Source organism: Lathamus discolor, chromosome 15 (assembly GCF_037157495.1).
Source record: "Lathamus discolor isolate bLatDis1 chromosome 15, bLatDis1.hap1, whole genome shotgun sequence".
Classification (NCBI taxonomy): domain Eukaryota; kingdom Metazoa; phylum Chordata; class Aves; order Psittaciformes; family Psittacidae; genus Lathamus; species Lathamus discolor.
Genome location: NC_088898.1, coordinates 9,324,649 through 9,345,291, shown reverse-complemented (window position 1 = coordinate 9,345,291; position 20,643 = coordinate 9,324,649). Strand labels below are relative to the sequence as shown.

The 20,643-nt window shown below is 44.1% G+C and overlaps 1 protein-coding gene across 1 annotated transcript in view; it reads left to right on the top strand.

The window, feature by feature from the left end:
* The window catches only part of LOC136022348 (voltage-dependent N-type calcium channel subunit alpha-1B-like), a 289,675-nt gene that overhangs the window by 207,072 nt on the left and 61,960 nt on the right, over window positions 1-20,643 (top strand). Inside the window, exons 22-27 of the mRNA XM_065695506.1 lie at window positions 7,135-7,956; window positions 9,163-9,377; window positions 11,520-11,640; window positions 15,291-15,420; window positions 16,906-16,965; window positions 18,100-18,206. Of these exons, the coding sequence (XP_065551578.1) occupies window positions 7,135-7,956; window positions 9,163-9,377; window positions 11,520-11,640; window positions 15,291-15,420; window positions 16,906-16,965; window positions 18,100-18,206 (1,455 nt within the window). The remainder of the gene's footprint in view (window positions 1-7,134; window positions 7,957-9,162; window positions 9,378-11,519; window positions 11,641-15,290; window positions 15,421-16,905; window positions 16,966-18,099; window positions 18,207-20,643) is intronic.

Here is a 20,643-nt window from a genome sequence, read left to right as displayed (position 1 = left end):
CTGATATGACTCACATCTGGTCTCTGAACAGAATTAATTTTTACTGCAAAAAGCTGTAACTGAGGATTCTTCTCCTCTTTAACATTTCTATGCACCGTCTGGGCAGTAATTTGTAATTTCCTATGCAAACCAGAGCTGGTTTTGACAGATGAGCTGAGCGTGCATTCTCTTCTCTGTGGGTATCTAAAGAGCATTTCTCCAGCAATGCCTCCTGTTTTGATTAAATAAATCACTGTACCCCATTACAATGTGCAATGTATAAAAGTACCAGCCATCACAGAGCAGCAGTAGAAGCTCCCTGCAAAGACATCTGAAATTCTTGTTTACTCAGTATAAATGTAAGGGTTAGAAATATGGGGGTTTATTTTTTCTCCAAATAGATAAACTGGAACAGCTCCCCTTAGGGCTGTGCAGGTGCTCTGGACTCCCATTCCCTGGGTGAATATTAGCATAGGTTCAGGATGCCTTTATACCACTTTGTTTCTACCCACTGGGAGTGCTATTGCTGTAATTATACTGAATAGATAAATGGTGTGATTTTGGGGCACAGATGGAAGTTGAACAGTTCTGCTGATCGAAAAGAGCTTGTAAAAGGTGCAAAAAATATCCCCGTTCCTTTTTCTCCCTTGGATTGCTCAAACAGCAGAAAATACTTTGGGCCTTGAATATCATTAAGAACCAGGATCTGCAAAGCCATGGTCATCTGTTTTGAAAGAACAAAGCTTACTCAGAAATCTTTTGAGATACAAAGTTGGGTTTTATTCCCCTATCCTTGCTTATTAAAAATATCAATAATTGTACATTGGTAAGAAATTAAAGACAAAACATCAGAGCTAGCTTCTTTAAATAATCAAGGTGAAATAATTTTCTTGTGCTAATTCCAGCCTTTCGAGCTAAAAGATCTGTGATACAAGCAGTGCAAGCAGTACAAAATACATGCTTAATTCACTGAGGAGAGGTAGTTAAATACAGATCTGCTCTATTACTTCAAGATCAGCAGTTATCTAAGATACATACTGCTATTGGTGACTAGTTGTATGTACATAGGGGATGACACACAGCTAAGTGAATAATTATGTTGTGTTTTTCCAGTAGTAGGTTTTTAAGAGTTCTGGGATGTTGGATTTTCATATAAATCCTTACATTTCAATTGCCGATGAAATCAAAGTGGTTCAGTAACTTGAGGTTTTGTTTGCATTGCTATTGGTTATTATTTCTAATGGGGTCCAGAGGTGTCAGTCATTGCTTGGACATGAAACCTGACATATTCTTAAGGCATTTTCTAGTTTGATAAATAAAGCAAACCCCAGTGTTTCACAAGCTGAGGATTTTTATTTCCAGAAGTGCTCAACACCAGCACTGCCAGAACAAAACTTGGTTTTCTTTGAGCAGCTCTTTCTTTCCCACCCAGACCATCACAGCACGTCTCTGCTGCATCCACCCAGCTGTAGACAACCTGATAGCGTACAGAGGAAAATGAGAAAGCTTCAATATCTTCTACCAGAATGAAAGTGTCATTCACCATCCAAGAACCCAAATTATTCTTGATCTCTATCAGTTGCTTCTCTATATTCACTGTCTGGACCTATCTGTTTCATTTCCATCCTCATCATGCGCAAAAGGGGGTTGTGACTTCATTCCCTGATGTGGTTAGTCCTGGGTTTTCCTAAAAGTCTGGAGTTCACGGTGGGATCATTACAGAATGCTTGTGGTCCCTACAGAGTCTGGTCTGGGCCATTGCAGCTTATTTCACAGGCTGAGAAAGTTGGGGCTGTTCAGGCTGCAAAAGAGACCTCAGAGCAGATTCCAGTACCTAAAGTGGCTACAGGGATGCTGGAGAGGGACTCTTCATCAGGGACTGCAGTGATAGGCCAAGGCGAATGGCTTGAACCTGCCCGAGGGGAGACTGAGCTGAGCTCTTAGGCAGAAGCTCTTCCCTGTGAGGGTGCTGAGGCGCTGGCACAGGGTGCCCAGAGAAGCTGTGGCTGCCCCATCCCTGGCAGTGCTCAAGGCCAGGTTGGACACAGGGGCTGGGAGCAAGCTGCTCCAGTGGAAGCTGTCCCTGCCCGTGGCAGGGGTTGGAGCTGGATGGGCTTTAAGGTCCCTTCCAACCAAAACCAGGCTGGGATTCTACGATTTAGTGAACTTTCTCAACCAAAGAAATTGGTATCTCTTTGAAAGGCATTTCAGATTTCCGTAGCAAGTTTCTGAACATAAGGGTGTGATACACAGCCAGCACTGTATTAGGCTTAGACAGTGTTCAAAATCTAGAGTTTCTAGCTAATAGACATTAAGAGAAATATTATGCAAGAAAATGTGTTTTGGTTTTTTTTCTGAGAAACTTCAGTATGAAAAATTCTGATATATATAGAACCGAATTTAAGGATAATATTGGAGAAGACTGAGCAGTGGTTTCTGCAGCAGCTCTTGGTGGTGGCATTTCTGATGCACACCACTGCACCAGCTTGGTGGGACGGCACAGTACATGTCCCAGGAGAGCTCAGTTGAGACATGGAGCTCATAAAGAAGAGAAGGTGCCAAAGCATCCGAGCAGAAACTCCTGGGGTCACTGGCAAAGCAAATTTAAACACTGGTGATGAGTTCATCTGGAAAAAAACCTGTGTTATCAAACCAGAGATAAACCATTCTGCTTTGTGCATGCCTGCCCCAAACTAAAATGTTACCTTGTATTTTCCAAGTGGAAAATTGAAATATGGAGAGAGCTTCTCCCAGTTTATGAACAGAAAATATGGGTTTAGAGGAAAGGTTTTTTTGCATTGCATGTTTGGTTGAAACTGTATTTTAGCAAGAAACTCCCTTTCATCTGTAATCAGAAAATATTCTTTCATGCCCACAATCTAAAATGTAGGTATTTTTAACATCAAATTATGATGTTCAGAGTCAGCTTTCATTATTTACTAAAGCAAAATTTGAAGGATTGCATTTATGTAGCTGATTAAACCAGTAGATCTGGGAAGCAAAGTGCCATTAACTGAAGCAGCGCTTTATAAAGGTTATGATAACAACATCTTTACTCATTAAGGAATACCCTAAGATTAGAATATGACTAAAAATACGCTTTCCTTTTTCGAACAATCTACACAGTGACTGCGTTTTTTTAAGACCCACGTTAGTCACTGATTCATTAATATGAATTTTATTTGATTCTACATGAATTGTATGGTTTTATTTATAGCCCCAGGCAGGAGTTATTTGACTACTGGCTTCTTAATCCAAACAGAAGCAGTGAAGCTACTCAGGGAAGCACATTAGCAGTAATATCTGCTGCAGCATTTCAAGCTTACAAGAACTGAAAACTGAGTATATGGCCAATAGCATTCAAAGAGTTCCAAATATTCTATAGACAGAAAATAGGGAAAGTAATTATAATATGAATTAGCATTCATCTTTGTACTATGTCTGTAGATCAGAAGTGATTATTGCCGTTTTCTGAATAGATTCAGAAGGATTTTAGGAGGCAAGCAGTGAACAGGATTTCAGATAAGGAGTTGGCTTCATAATTAGATAATTTTCTTTTCTGGAAAAAATACTTGTTATCACAGAGGCTCATTTTTTATCAGTTTGTGGATAAGCTGTGCTGCAGCTTATCATGCTTGTACTGGAGACGGTTTGTGTCTGCTCCAGTTCATGCAGGGTCAATAATTATGTGGACCTAACACTAGAGGAAGCAGAGGAAATGATTTTGCCCTGTCTTTTTTAACATCTCTTCTGCAATACTTTGTGTTGTGTGCATAGCCACCATATCCTCACAGATAGGCAGTTGTAATGAAACCAGGTTTTGTTTCAAAGTGACATCCTGTTGGGCCACAAATAACTTCAAAAGCTCTTCTCTGCAAAGAGCTACAGCAGAGCAACAAGAGAGGAGAAGCTGTCGCATATGGCCATGCCCAGCTGTGGTGAGAGCATGTAGAAAGCGAGAGTCAGATTAGGCTGGACAGGGAGATAACACATTCCTTCCATTTGCTGCTGCTTTGGCTCCCAAACCCCTGAAACACTGTCCCCAGAGGGTCCAACCTGCTCCATTGCTTTGCTTCTATTTCCTGCAGCAGACTTTATGTGCAATGTCACTTGCTCCTGATGTTCTTGACTGGTTTGAATAGGATAATGGGCTTGCAGGCAGGCTGCACATTCTCCTGGTAGTGTTTTTACTGCACTTCAGATATTTTCTGATTTACTTCTTTTTTTGGTGCCTTTTCACATAGAAAGCAGAAAGGATGAAGGCATTACTTCTGAACCTCCTGCTCTTCAGCTTGTCAGTATCCAAAGCAGTGGGTGGCTATGTGTTGTAGTCTTTTGGCAGTCACCTCTGCTACTTGTGTCAGCGTTAAGGATGCATCTCGTTTCTAGATGCTGAGAAATTCAAGTCTATAATGTCAGTGTCTGTTTTAAGGAAGGGATTTTGGCAAAATAGGTTTTGTTAATATGAGCATTACGTGGTTGCTCCAGTTTCTCAGTGGTGTATGTACCTGTCAGCACCTTTCAGTGCGCTATGAGTGAGGTAGAGTGGAAGCTTTAGCACCTCAGATATAATTTAAAGGCTGATTTATGTTCTTGGCACAACTGAAACACAACTAAAACCCATCCTGAAATGATACATCTTGTGTCAGAGCTAGCAGATTCTGAGCGTCTCCTCCGCACTGTGATGAGTACCAACCTTGCACCCTCAACCTTCCTCCTCACCACATCCAGGCTGATTTAGGAGATTTTCTTTTATATCTTGGTTTTGATGGGCTCAGTGCAGGCACTTATGGAGAGGCTGTGTCCAGGAATGCTGCCTGGTGGCTTATTGTGTGTTTTACTTTGGAGAGTCCCATCAGGGAGGCTGGGACTTTGCATCCCACCCCTGCGTGGTGCCTGTCCCATGGAAATAGAGCACAGGGGATGGGGAGCAAGCAGTTGTGCTCTTCTCTGTGCTCTTGGTTTCAGATCAACTGAAGGCTTCGGTCAGCAGAAGAGCAGTTTCCCAGCTCTGACTGGTTACTCCTAGGTATGGATGCAATGTTGACAGCTCATTCCGGCTCTTCAAAGCACAAACCAGAAGCCGGTCCCCACCCCAAGGACTTTCTTTATGAAGTGAGAAATATCCTCTAAGAGCAAAATGCATCTGGTGGCTTGTGCCAAGGCAGCACTTGGGCATGCACGTATCTGTCCCTAAGCTGTCTTGTTTCCCTGAGCCTGTGTGCTAAAGAGGAGGTTCGTTTTTCAGCCCAGTTTGTTTAAGCAGTGCTAGATCTGGAGCACTGTAGAGCAAGGCACCCACCCATCCTGGACGACGCACAGGACGGGATGCCTGTCTAAGGCAGCTTCAACTCTCTGTGCCCATCTGTGCTGACCATGAAGGGCTGCAAATATAGTTCCTTATGGGAAATCCTTGCATAGGGCAGCAGGCCTGGGCAGTCAGAGTCTTTGCATGTTTACTCATTAGTTCCTTCTAAACCCAAGTACATCTGCTGCTGAGTGATAACGTGATAATCTTTCATAATGTAGAACCAAAAAGAAATGGCAAATTATGCTATGATGAGGTTGTTCAGTTTAGTGTCAGGGGTCACTAGGACAGCTTGGGGAGTGCTCTTCCCTAATGATGGGCTTGTTCTCCTTTTGAAGTGTGATCTTTGGTGCGTGGGGCTCTAAGCTATGTCCTCAGTACCTTCTGGTATAATTTACATTTAGAACTGTGATTTTTGACACCAGTTCTTAAGCTGTGGTGTAAATGGGGCACTCAGCTGCTCGTGAATTAGTCCAGAATGTGCCTCTTGAGAATGGGGAATGTAGATTTGTGGGTTTGGTGGTTAGCTCTGTGATTTCTGGTTTAAATCAAATGCCTTCACACCTGCCTGGGTGCCCTTCCTGTCTGCAGGGAGCTGCTAAGTAGGTTTTTGCCTCTTTAGTAGAACCAGGCAGCAGCACCTTTGGTAAAGAAGTGATCCCCCAGCAGAGCTCTGAGATGTGAAGCCTTTCTGACAGCTCCCACTGTGCTACATGAGTGCTGCTTCCCCCAGGGTCTGTGCACAGTGACAGACCCTGACAGTCCAAATCAGCACATACACGCACAGGAGCTGCTTTCTCCTATTGTCAGGGGAGCCCACAAAGTGCGTCAGGAAGATGCGTCTGCCTCCCTTGTGGGGTGTGTGTTAAGTGCTGGAGTCCCACACGGCCCCTCTGGGTGCAGAGCTCAGACTCATGTGTGGCAAAGGGAGACAACAGAGCAGGCTGGTGGAAGGAGAATGATTTTCCTGTCTTTGTTAGAGGAAGTTTCATTAAGGAAGAAAATTGGTGCTGGACCTCCATGTAGCTAAATGCAGAGCTCCACCCTGGAAGCCAATGGGTTTACTTTGGGTTTATGCAAAAGCAGAATTTGCCTTGTAGTCTCTAGGAGGAAAGCAAAACAGCCTGCCCTGCCTGTGTTGGCTTAGGGAGATGACCCATTTGCATGTGGTGATCAGAAACCAAGAGCTGTGTTGAGGAATTAAAGCATTAAGGCAATGCCAATAGAGGTATCATCAGCATAATAGGTGAAAGGCATAAAAAAGAGCTAGTTTCTCCATGGGATAAAGGTGCTCTCATCATATCTGCATCTATGTGTGACTCTCCCCATCGCTGGGGTCTTTTCACAATACACAGAACAGCTCAGGCTTTGATGCTCAGGGACAGGTTTCATTTCTCCTTGCTCTTCCTGCCAGTCTGATTTCTCTTCTTCACTGCTGATTTGCTCATCCAGATGTTTCCAGGTGGGGACAGAGGTGCTGTTAATTGTGGGAAGCCTTGTAGGCTGTTTCAAAGCGCTGGCTGTGCTATATGACATGTGCAGAGACTTTAACCCTTCAGGCTGTACCTGACACTTTGATGGCCTTGTTTTAGAAGCCAAGATAACTCCTTTCCAGAGGGCGTGTTCCATAATGCCTAACGCGTGTGGGGGCAAACTAACACTGATGATCCTGCTGGCTTTCCCTGCTCATGTTTTCCGCCAGCCATTTTCTCTCCATTCCTATAATTTCTTTGGCTCAACCCCCTAATCCCCAGTCTCAGCTGAAAAATTCCTCTTGTATTTTTGGTTGGTTTTAGGGAATCAGTTCAAAGCTGGATACTAACTTTCCACCTTCCTCCCCTCCTCAGCAAGCAGCAGAACTCTTCCAAATCCAAGTCTGTCTGGGAGCAGAGGACCAGCCAGATCCGGATGCACAATTTCCGAGCCAGCTGCGAGGCGCTGTACAACGAGCTGGATCCAGAGGAGCGGGTGCGTTACGCCACCACCCTTCACATCAGGCCGGACATGAAGACTCATTTGGATCGACCGCTGGTGGTAGAGCCGAGGAGCGAAGGGAGGAATAACATCAGCAAGCTGAGTCCTGTGGATGTGCAGGAGGTGGAGCAGACCAAAGTCAGCTCCGGTGATGGGGCAGAAGCTCCACGAAAGCACCATCGGCATCGGGATAAGGACAAACTGGGAGAGCAAGAGAAGGGTGATGTGACCAAGGATGAGAACGGGGAACCTGGTGTCAACAATAAGGAGGAGCGGCACAGGCAGCACCGGAGCCGCAGCAAGGAGGTGGAAGGGGGAAGTAAGGAAGGGAAAAGTGATCGGAACAGGGGTCAGGAAGGGGGAAAGAGGCACCATCGCCGGGGTTCGGTGGATGAAGGTGGTGAGAAGGAGCACCGCAGGCACCGGCCTCACCGGCACTCTGCTGACCGGCAAGGCAAGGAAGGCAATGGGACAATCAACGGGGCCAGGAGCGAGCGACGTTCCCGACATCGGGGAGGGTCGAGGTCTGGGAACAGGGAAGGGGAGCCCGGGTCCAAGGGTGAGAACGGAGACGAGCCTCACAGACGGCACAGGTTCAGGAACAGGGCGCTGTCAGCCTACGATTCGGTGGAGAAGGAGAACGGGGAGAAGGAGGGGGAGGCTGGCGAGAAGGAGCACCGGAATCATCAGCCCAAGTAAGTGAGTGCTGCGTGGTTGGACTTGTCCCTGGGACAGCTCAGGGGCCACGAGACCACAGACACGATTCAGGGAATTACTTATTCCCCTTCCCAAGGTGTTCCCTGTTGTTCTCACACCCACACCAGCTACCACCACAACCTGCAGATCTGTTTTGCTTCAGTCGGTAATGTCAGAGGCTCCCAGGGGTGGTTTCAGTCCATGATGGACCATAGAATAGCTCAGGTTTATGTAACGGAATATCCTTGATCTAAATACCATCAGACCCTGTAGGACACATAACATGGAGCAGAGAATTTCAAGGAAGTTTCTGTGGGACAGATATTTAAAAAGCATCCAGTCTTGCTTATAGTCCTTTGGTTCTCTTTTTACTGTTTTATGATGAGCCTGTCAGCTGCATCACCAATTGTTACAGCACGTGGCTTCTTTCATTAAGAACACCGATGTACCCCATTTGGTTTAATTCTTATGTAAGTCAAGTGAGAAAAATTGTACTCACGAAGCATTTAAAGTAGTTAATAAAGAAGGATAGATTGCCTTTTCAGCTTTATTAGTCTGGTGGAAAAGAAATTTCACTGGGATCCTTTAGAATAGCGTTCATGTCACCGTGGAGAGCTGTGAGTGGCACTGAGATAATAATTTTCCTGTCTATATTATCCTCCTTTCAGATGGATTTCAAAACACTTTGCATACTGTTTAGTTTGATCGTGTGCACAAGCTCACTTTCCCCCTCACTGAAATAGAGCTACTGCTGCAGAGGAATGCAGAAGCTATTCAGCTGCATAAAGCAACATTACAGAGGGGTTTAGGACTGGGAAAGAGGGTCACCATATTTAAAATAAGGTCTCAGGAGAACATTAAGCAGCAGAATGTCAGAATTCATTCAGAAGCCAGCTGATGCTGGAAAGCTAATGTTGCTGTTACATGTAAGTGCTGTCTGGTCCTTCCTTATGAACCTCAGTTCTGAGTCTCATTAAACTGAATAAAGTGATGCTCAGTGGCATGGCTCCTCTTAATGTTGGCTCAGAGGACCAGGTCACATACTGTGCTATCAGTAGGTTGTCCTGCAGCCTGTGACTTTCCTGCAAAGGACTTCCATGGAGAAAATAGTCTATACAACCTAGCAAGAGATGCTGCACCAGGGCGCGCATGTTCTCTGGCTCCTTCCTGGGCCGTATCCAATAAAACCTGCTTTTCTACCTTAGGGAGAATAAGTGTGAGATTGAGGCTAGTGGAAGCGTGAGTGTCCCTGTGCACACCCTTCCCAGCACCTACCTGCAGAAGGTGCCGGAGCAGCCAGAAGATGCTGACAACCAGAAGAACGTGACACGGATGATTCAGCCACCGATGGACAAAACCACCACTGTGAACATCCCTGTCACCATCACTGCCCCGCCGGGGGAAACCACTGTCATACCAAGTGAGTGCCTCTGTCCCCCTGCTTTTTGCTAAGAAGTTGCCAGGAAAGAGGTCACTTTCCAAGGAGCTATCAACACATGATGGGTGAAGGGGATCTCCTGGCCATCCTTGCAATAGGTGCATAGGAGAAGTTGCTGATACAGCTTCTACAATTCATGCAGCCTGCAGGAACCCAAAAGGGGTCCCTGGGTCACCTGGTGGTTCTGGAAAAGACCACATCAGGTTCCCTGAAGATGGCTCACCCAGAGCACATCCATGTATCTTTACATAAGAGAAGGAGCAAGAAAGACAATAAAATATAGTAACTGAGAGCTGTGCAGCAAAACAAGCAACTGCAGCAGACCTTGTGAGCACAGGAGTCAGTCCTCTGCTTTATTGCCTTCCTCTGCTGCCATGCTGCAAGCTCCAACTCCAGCAGTGCTGTTTTATGGTTTCTCTGGTGCCCCAGAGGCCTGGTGGGCCACAGACCCCTCAGACAAGGGCATGGGAAGCAGTGGCATTGCATTCAAGCCCACAGACCATATTCATACTACTTGGTGTATTGGCTAAGCCCACTGTGGAGCAGCAGGTCTTTTGTGGTGACACGGCTACCACAGCATCCATCGGGTGACCCTGCTGCTTTGGGTTCCTGCAGGCTGTGTAATTTTAGAGCTTCTTGCAGTCCCCTGTGTCTCAGTTTCAGCAGATCCACCCTCACCTGTCCTTCTCCAGAGCTCCATGCATTGGGTCTATCAGTGTGGATCTACCCTGTTTTACAGATGGTCCAGGACCACTGTGTCCATGGTGTGCACTGCAAACACCCGGCCACCAGCGTGTTCTGACCAGGCTGTGGCTCGTCCCTGGCAGTGTAGGCACAGCCTGGGAAGTCTTGAGACCTGGGGGTGCCAAGGAGGGTTGCAGTGTGAGATCCGAGAGGTCCACATCAGATTTCAGGCTGTCAGGACACTGCTTTCCAAGAGGCATAGCCAAAAACCGGTGGCTTCTCTATGTGCTTTCTAACTGTGTTGTCAGCCGCACAAGACTGGTCTCCCCCCCCCACCATCCTAATTTCTTCTTTTTCTTAAGCGATAATTCTACTATATTGCAGTACTGAGTGTCTGTCAATCACAGTTTATCAGCCTCTCTCTTTCCTGGCCATTTCCTTGGTATCTGGCTTCAGATGCAATAAGCAGTTTATTGAACATGTCACTCACACACAATGAAGTGTCGTTTTGTTGCAAAATAAAACAAAAAGTAATAAAACCCTGCACCTAACACATTATAAGTGGGTGGAGGCTTTTGGATTCCAAATCCTTTGAATGAATAGACAAGTCAGTATCTGCCTAACAAGAGAATTTGCAGCATAAAATGTTTTCCAGTTCATACGTTGGAAATTGAGCAAATTGTCCTATAAACCCACAGCAAGTAAGCTTATGATGGAAATGGGAGAATGCATTTTTAACCTTTGGAAGTGAGATTCAGAACTAACATCTAGAAGAGGTCCATGTAATGAAAAACCTGATGCGGGATGGGGCTTGACACATTTATACACGGGGAGCTCTGCCAAAACTGGGGTGCACTATGCAGGCGCAGGGCTAAGGGTTCCAAGAAATCCCTTCCAAGTCTCTTCCTAACACTGGGAAGTTCAGCATTTAACCCCAAAATTATTGAAGCTGATCTAAGAATTTGCTCTTCTGCACATTCAGAAGCTGATACACTTATGAGTGCTGATCTGTGGGAGAAGATATGAGATTATGGAGTTAGTTAAACTCACTTTTTTCTTTCCAAGTATCCCTAGCTGCTTCTCTCTCCCTAATAATGTATGATATTTGGAATGGGATTTCCATCCCCAGTTTGGCAGCTCTTGTAGAAATAAGTGTAAGGCTTCTTTGTTTGTCAGCACTGGGCATCTTCATTTCCTGGCCATTTCTGATCTATTGCTCATCAGTGCAGCAGTTAAGAAAGATAATTGCAGTGTATATCATAGCGTAGTAAATAGCAGTGATAATAATCAAATGATTGTTCATCACATTTAATCAACATCTTCAAAGGCTGTTTGCTTTCCCAGCTGCACTGTTTGCATATCCAGCTGTTGCAGGCAGCCTGATGTGTAAAGATACATTTTTAACTCTCTGGTTTCTGTTTCCTTAAACTCATATTTCAGTGAACAACGTTGAATTTGAAAGTAAAACAGAGGAGAAGAAAGACGTCGATGACTTGACAAAAAATGGGCCTAAACCAATCTTGCCTTACAGTTCCATGTTTATCCTAAGTCCTACAAATCCGTAAGTACCCTGACTCTGTAATACCACTTGTGGGTTACGGGTACTTCAGGCATGGGCGTTCAGAGCAATAACATCAGCTTGATCTTCATCTCTGCTAGTCAAACTCATTGAGAAATGACATAAAAGCTTATGGAGGCTGCAGACCAGTTGCTGTCTTTCAAGTGGGATTTTCTGAGGGAATATATTGGTAGGACAAGGAAAAGATGCTGCTTTAGGCAGACCCTTCCTAACTGCCCTGCTGGTGATCAGGTGGGCTATTTGCTCAGTTGTATCAGTATATGGGAGCATCTACTATCACTTGGAGAAACATTACCAGGAAACACAGGTTGGGGGCCTTTTTTTGATGTCAGCAGATTCCTGCAGGTTCCTCAACTAGAAATCATGCTCTTGCTGTACTAGGACCTGAAAACCTTCAGCTTCTGGGAAAACATGAATATTTTTCATTTGCTGAAAGTACCGCTCATGGGATCTGTTGGGATTACAGCATTTCTTCTGCTTCAGGCATCTGTACCTCGTGGGGAGCTTTGTACTCAAAGCCTGTAAATACTAAGTATGTCACTCTGAAGGCTGCAGGACTAGACAAGAGCAGCAGGAGTTGTAATAATTGTAGCATGAAGGCCTGTGAGTCATTTTAAGCAGTAACTTGGGGCGATGGAGGGCTTTGAAACTTCTGCCAACCCAGAGATCTGCTAGGAGCAGATGTGATTGTCTCTCTCCGGCTCAAGTAGACTTGCTGCAGATCCTTGATGTTGGTGTCTCAGGTTGTACCTTGCATGCTCAGGCACCTAGGGGGAACTCAGGCCCTTCCTTTAGCATCTTGATTCAAGAGAACAAGGAGTGCTTCTGCACCCCCTGCTCTTCAGGACTGTGACATCCTGGCTGCCTGTGCAGCTGGTGGAACAGAACAGGCTGCTCTATGTACACATTTTTGACATCAGAAATGCTTCTCTGGTGGAATCTACTTTCCAGCACCCCTGGACAGTGGGCAGGCTGAATACCTTCTTTAGAAACAAGTGCCAGATACACAGTTTAGGCTACAGCCCTCCAAGACAGTACAGCTATGAACACAGAAGGAATTCGTCAGTGGGAGAAGTTAGAGTCTATCTCTCAATGCCAGCTGTTAGAGAGGTAGAATGACCCCAAGCTACTGCTAATCTAGTCCTGTCTCCAAAGGAAATGAACTGAAGACTCAGTGCATGTCCTTTCTGTCTCAAATCCACAAGAGACACTCATGTTTTCCCTTTGACTTCTCCAGGTAGACCTTAGGATACTTGCGATAGCATTGTGCTATTTCCAGTAAAACAACATATCCATGGAATTCCTGCAAAAGGCAGCCAAAGGGGAGGCAGAGTATTAGATTAGGTGCACTCATAGTGTAATTATACTTACTGGGTCAAATTTGAATTATGGAGCTTGGCCCTTGTCTCATTGGATAAGGAAACTCTATTTCCCTAATACTTGGTAGTACAAGTCTTTCTGTTGTGGACTTCTTTTGTTGTGGACCAAAAAGGAGCATGAGCTGTAAAATGTCTGCTGAAGGCAGCATTGCAGAGTGGAAAGCTGGGTGATCCCAAGCCCATAAAGGTCTGAACTGAGGAGTGGACTGGGCAGACAGAGAAGCAGCAAGAGCAGAGAAGCTGTGGCTGCCCCATCCCTGGCAGTGCTCAAGGCCAGGTTGGACACAGGGGCTTGGAGCAAGCTGCTCCAGTGGAAGGGGTCCCTGCCTGTGGCAGGGGTTGGAGCTGGATGAGCTTTAAGGTCCCTTCCAATACAAACCAGACTGGGATTTCTATGAAGACTAGTTTCATTGTTTGCTTGTTTCTCCCACCTCCCCCTTCAGTTACGACTTTGTGAATCTCACAGTCCAGGAGCTGGTATGTTGTTTCAGTCACCTTGCAGTTTTCTCCAGTTTTCTCCCCAAAAGCTGCACCGCAAGATAGTTCCCTCTCTTGCAGTGAAAACACAAAGTTCACTGGGAGAGATCTATTACACAGGACCATGGAGAAAAAACAGGATAAGGACTAAGCCTCAGGAACGTCAGCAGCTTGGTTTCCTTCCTCTGGGCAAGATGCAGATCCAGCTGGATCCTCTTAGATGTTTTAGTTTGTGCTAACTTCTCAAAAGAGAAGTTAGCTTTCAGCTTTCTGGAGCATACAGGTTTCCACTACAGCTATTGCTACCCTCTTCCCTTGCAAGCCCTGCTGGGTATGCGTGACTTGGGTCCTGCCAGTGGGCAAAACTGTTGTGAGAAGCATAAATGCAGTGTGCTACTTTTCAAGTGCCATCGCCACCATCTAAAATGGTTCCTCAAGCACCACTGGCACTTTACAAATGCTCCTGCATCTCACTGCTGGTTATGAACAATGAAGATCTAAAAATAGGGACTTGTAATTCCTTCAATGAATTGAGTTTGATGCACGAATTACAGTTACAAATGTTATTGAAAATGTTGGCTTTCACGTCTGTGGATTTGTGGAGCATGTAGATGATAATCTTCTCCTGTCAGATTGATAACCAGAGTTCAGGGATCCACAAAAGCACTTTTCTTCATCTTGTTTTGTATCTAAACTGTTTCCTTGGTATTTGTAACTCTTTTTCCTTCTGAATCCATTAGCAATTCAGAGAAAAAGACTGTATCAGTAAATGTGAAAAATCAGTTCGAATTATTCAGATATTTACTTAGAGAAAATGTGATGTAGGAAGTGAATTACATTCTCAGATAACAAGGTTGCTGGTGAGTTGTACCTATAATTTGATTCTTGGTCAGAACTTAAGTCCTTTATTCAGCTGGCAAATACATTGCGGAGTTCTCTGTGCTGCTAATATTGGTGAATAGTGGCCAGAAAGAGTTATTAGCTGAAGCCTGTGAGGAGTTTTGCATTTCTTGGAAATTGAAGCATTTGTCACTTTTCTTGGACACAATTTGTTGAGGGGAAATGTATTAGGTTAAAGCAATCAAATATATTACCATAAAGTATTTATAGAGCTTATAAGGCATATTTATCTTAGAATAAAGTGCAGGCAGAGGTACTTGGCAAGGAAGAGATTGGTAGAAGTAATACTCATAGCCACAAAGCCAGTTTCAGCTAAGAGTCTCAGAGTGCGTAGTGTATATCTCAATTTTAAAGGGATTTATTGGTATTAAAAGGATTTCAAACCTAGTTTTGAACTCACAGGACTTTAGCCTGTGAGTTCAGAGTGAAAAGGAAGGGGGGATATATAAATGTAACTTGTAAAACTGAGTCTGAATGCTTGAAAGCTCTCAATGCTCTTATGATGATAGATAGATAGATAGATAGATAGAAATTAGATAGATGTCATTGCTTTGCAGAGTTGGTATAGAGCAGTGCAGCGATGTTAAATGTCTTACTTGAAATCTCACCACAGCTCAGCTGCAAATTGAAGTTTAAAGCCATTGATCGTATTTTCTATTTTCTTACTATTATTGTAACAGGAATTGGAACTGGATGACCTTTAAGGTCCCTTCCAACCCAAACCATGCTGTGATTTCTATGAAGACTTTTTAGTTTCATTATGTTGATATTAGGTGATATTCCTTATGGTTGTTGTCCTTCTGCCAGCCTTTCATAGCACTGCACTTGAATTCCAGGACCTGCAATAGTCCGTCTAAGTGCTTCTGTTGTTTGCAGGATTCGGCGCCTTTTCCACTACATCGTCAACCTGCGCTATTTCGAGATGGTCATCCTCATAGTTATAGCTCTCAGCAGCATTGCCCTGGCTGCAGAAGACCCTGTCCAAGCCGAGTCACCAAGGAATGATGTGAGTACCAAGCAACATGGCCAGAATAAAGTTGTTCTGCTTCTCCCAGCAGTTTTGCACAACGCATGTCCATTCCCTTGCCTAAGGGTAACACGGTGCACTGGCAACTGCAGAACTGGAGCTCTGCATACTCAAATTAGCTTGCTCCACTACCAAAATGCTTACAATTCCCATCCCTTTCTACTGCTTCAACCAAGTGAGAACTTGGAAATCACTGGTTTTATGGCTGGTGTGACTTACAGGGGAGGTGCCTGCAAAGCCTAGACATCATTCAGCAATGGGAAAGGCTCCCTAGTCGCAAGCCAGGGCTGACACTGTCCTACTATCCCATTCTTCTGCCAGAGCAGAGCCCGAGGAAGTAAAGCCAGATACGGCTTTTTATCTTGGTGGAGCATGGCAGCAGTATCTTAGAATTAGTAGCAAATCTGCTTGTCCATGGATATCAAACCAAACTTGGCATCTTCATAGATGCGTGCTGTTACAAGCAGAAGTAGGAGTATGCCACCTTGAACATGAGAGCGTTCTGCCCAGGAGCATTCATAAGGCAGATAGCTGGGTGTCGCTCTTTCAAGCACATTTACTGAGCTAGTTACAGCTGCATGGACAACTGACAGTCTACAGAACTGAAGATGATAGAAATTACAAGATGCAGTTGATTGATTTGAGGCTCTTCAGTGTTGATAGTTGCAGTATCATGTGATGTTTATATTGACCTAATATCCATTCACTATGTATAATGATATGAATTTGACTGTGAACAGGTGCATCCCATCCATATGAAATTTAGGAGACGGCTGGGTGTTTGAATGGACTGGTATTGCGTTTACCAGGATATGTGCTGAGAAGCCTGTGTTCATCCACCCCTTCAATAGATTAAGGAACTTAATTGTTCAGAGCACAGGCTGGCAGACCAGGTCAGAGCAGGAATTGCCTGGCCTGGCCTTCTGCTTCTGTATCTGGTCAGTTCTAGCTTTTTCCAGAGGAGGGTCCACAAATTCCTGCACCAATAATGAGCTGAAGTAGCTACGAGCAGTTTCTGTCCCTCATCCTTAATAACTGGGGAATGAGTTTTGCAAAAAGGATTTTAGCACTCTCTTACTCTCCCAAGGTCTTTAATAGCACTATCATCAGCTACAGCAGAAGGGAAAACTAGGCTGCTACACAGATGCTGGTGAATAAGCTCTTTTAGAAAGGATATTGAAATATTTCTATTTGAAATCTCCAGTTTTGACTTATTAAAGCTGCCATATGTGCAGGTGAACTGAAGCAACTCATGGGCATGCACACTGCACTCTGGCAAGGACTGGAAAACAGGTTGCTGTTTAAATCAGATGATGCAAGTTTGTGCCTAAACTGTTTGAAAGCCTCCCATGAGATATTTACCTATTAAAGCAAATAGACTGTTGCTAGAACAGACTCTTTGCTCATGTGCAGCTTATTTCAATGCGTAGTCTCCCCTAATACGAGTTTCTCTTTCCCTTTTAGGCTCTGAAATACTTGGATTATATCTTTACGGGTGTCTTTACCTTTGAAATGGTGATCAAGGTAAGAAGGTTTCTAAGCAGAAAGGTTCACCTCCCCTTTCAGATTTACATATCTGCTTCCTTGAAGCTGGAGAAAAAAGGTGAAACACTGCAAAGATCCCTGAGATGCCTGGAGAAGTGGTGGTGATGGAAAACCTTACTTCCAAATGCTGTTCCTGGGTTAGACAGTGCACAACAGATGCCTTTCTGAAGTGGCTCTCCTGGTTTCTTTAATCTCCCATTTTATAAAGGAAAATAAGGATATCTTTAGGTGGTTGTGTAAGCAGATAAGAAATGTGTCTGATGCAGAAACGTCTGTGCGTGGCTAAGGACTCAGGAGCTGACAGACTTTACTGAGACATGTCTGATTCTTCCTTTTCCCTTTGATGCTGACCAGGGATATTAATAGCAACTGATTCTTGGTCTGTCCTGTTTCCAAAAGTTGAGGATTTATTTTTTTAGTCAGTAGGGCGATAGGTTTTGCTAAGACCGTTGGGGGCAGTTACTTTCCAGAAAGCACAATACTATTAAAGTAAGGATTTATTCTTGGGGTAGTGATGGAGTTAGTTTTTACTGTCAGAGCAAGGTGCAAAAGAGATGCAGAATAAAAACCAGATTTCCTTTGTTCAGTGAAAGGAATTGAAGCTATGTGAGAAAAGAAACCTCACATGGACAGTGTAGAGCTCTCAGAAAATGATGTAAAACCTAGCCTGCACTTCAAGACTCAACTGTAGAAGACCTTTAGCAGCATTGCAAGGATGGGGTCAGTCTTGTGCAGACGTGCAGTATCCTCTGCCAGTTAACTCCTACTAATATGGTAGGATTGGGGTAGAATGAAATCAAACTGGATGTTTCACACACAGACTGCTGCTCCCAGAGATTAATGTATGTCTATGCAGAGAGTCCTGTGTAGCTTTTAGGGCTGCTGTCTCTAGTGGTTTTGGTAATAGTTTATTGACTTCAGCTTTGGTTTTGACAGAGCACTCAGTGCCTATTAGATGAGCAGCTTGACTAAGTATCCAGATGATGCCCTGGTGCTGCAAAGCCCTGTAGAAGACTTTGTGAAGGGTCATTTGATCTAAGACATGCCTGTTCCTCAGTAGTGTTGATTTGGTACTTGTTTTCTTAAAACTCTTTTCCTCTGTTTCTCCTGAAGATGATTGACCTGGGGCTGTTACTCCACCCTGGCTCCTACTTCCGTGACCTGTGGAATATCCTGGACTTCATTGTGGTCAGTGGGGCCTTGGTGGCATTCGCCTTCTCGTAAGTACATGTTCCTTTGCATCCCAATTTCTAGGAAATAAGCTGCAGAGGAGGCAGAACCAGGGCACAGTCCTAGTTGAAGTGCAGCTTTTGTGGCTCCGTTTCTCAGTGAAATGTTCAGTTGCTGTCCTTTATCTTCTCAGAGCTGGGGGAAAGCAAAAAAATAATTCGCTATATTTGTGCTGTAGAATCCCTTGAAAATTCTCCCAGCTTTAGGGGTTCATTCAAACCTTAAGCCAAAGATTTTTATGACTCTTTGGCCAACTTCTTTTCAAGGACACATGGGAACAGTTTGTGGCAGTCCAGTGTCTTCAGGCAGTTGTTTTAAAACTTGTCCTTACTATAAAAGAACAGTTAACGCAATGAGCTGAGAAGTCTGTGAACTCTTTACAACCTTATTTCTAGAGTCATGCATATTTCTGGTTCATAGACCTTTGGTGTTTCTCCTCCTGCTCCCTCATTCAGGGTACTTTGTTTTCCAGAGAGTTTCACTTCACAGGTTAACTGCTCCCTCCCTGAAACACAGCTCTCTACTTGAGACATTAGAGAAACACATGGAGCATTATTTAGTGTCATGGAGGATTTTGCAACAGTCACATAGGAATCACCTTGTAAAAATGAAGGTTAGCTTTTCTTCTGAGCATTTTCAAATGAAGAGAGCAGAGGAAGAACAATGCAGGTTATTCAGAACTTGGGGAACTCAGATTTGGAAGATGGAAAGAAATTTTCCATGTATAGCAGTTGCTTATGGAATAATTGTATTGCAAATGTTTTCCTGAGACATTCTAGGAGACGACCTGGAAACAGACTTGGCTAGTTTAATCTTCTGCTAGATTAACCTTGAGTAATTACCTGAACATTTAGCAGCCCATGCGCAAATTGAACTCGCTTGTTTATTGACATTATGATTAGAGAAGGTGAAGGAATTGTTTTACTTGCTAATGAGAAAAAACATTCACCTTTGTCAAGGAACTGTGGAATTGTCTTGTATATTCTTGACTGCAAGTAATTTTTAGGCAGCCAGCCACATCCTTTTGTGCGCTCTGCTGATGAAAAGTACTGCCATATCCCTTGCAGCGCAAAAAGTTTACTGGGACCTTTCTGGTAAGGTTGGCCTGGAGTATTTCTCGAGTTTTTCATTTTCTGATGTGTCACAGTTCTTTTCACGTGAAGGCTGAGAGATCTTCTGCTCATTTTAGATCTTCTGTTCTTCATAGCAAATGCTGGACAAAAAGCCTAAGCTAATTTCACCAAGGAGCTGCTGGACAGAAGGAGATGGGATTGACATTGTCAGTATGATTTGTGAGCCAGTTAAGGAGTGACACTTTGGGGATATTGGGGTCTGGGCTTTCTGTGCCCAATCCTACGCCAAAGAATGTAGATCTTGGGGCAAGTCATGTCCAATACAAGTTTTTCAAAGGAATTCTGCCCTCCCTTCTTCAAAGGCTTTGTCCTTATTCATTGGAAATTTGATTTTCAGAGGAGCTGACTGCTCCTTTGTAAACAAGATTACCTTGAGATGGAATTGCTGGACTGGTGAATGCCTTGCTTATCTCAAATTTGACATCCCAAACGAGGCTGCTTTCTAAGATTGACCAGATATGTGTGTAGCTTGGTTTCCCTGCGCATGAGTTTTATTAACACAACATCTTTCACAAGTGGATGTGGTCAGACTGAGTCAATCAAAAACTTACTAAAAGAAGTATAGCAAATTTACAGAGCTCCTCTAAATTGAAGAGAGGTAGAAAAGAACGATAGTATTAGACACAAGTATTAGTTTGCAAAACAGTATTACCCAAATCCGTCATTCACTGAGAATTTCCCTTTTCCGTTAAAAATTCAAACTTACAAGGCAGACTGTGAGAAGAGGCATTTTGCGAGCCTTTCAGAGCAACTCCCTGTGCTGTAAGAACAGACAGCAGGGTTTGCCTTTAAAACATCTTCTTTTTGAACAAGATTTTCTTAGGGACAAGTTATGGATTAAAATAAGTAATTTTTAATCTTTGAGTCTTTTCTTGCTTAGGTTTTCTATTGCTTGCATTGGCCATGAATATCTACCAGCACCTCATCAGCCTCTAAATAAATTACTTGTTACATCCCCAACTGTGCTTCATAATAGTTTGCCCCTAGCTGCTTCTGTTTTAGATGCTCTTTAAGTAAGCATTGAGCAGGGATTTGCAGAAAGCCAATGCATTAAGTCTGCCTGCCTTTTTATTGTGTCCCAGATTAAAGTGAGTCAAACCTATTTCTGAGACCTGGGGAAATCTGAATTACTTCTGTGGCTTTTATTATGGCTGTAACCTCTTCTACATGCCCATGTTTCATCAGGCAGGGAGTGCTGACATCCAATTCTGACAACACTGCAGTGTCTCTGCTCTAACCTGTGAGCAGGAATCCAGTCACTCATAGGAGATGATTTGCTGTCTGTTCCCCTAGT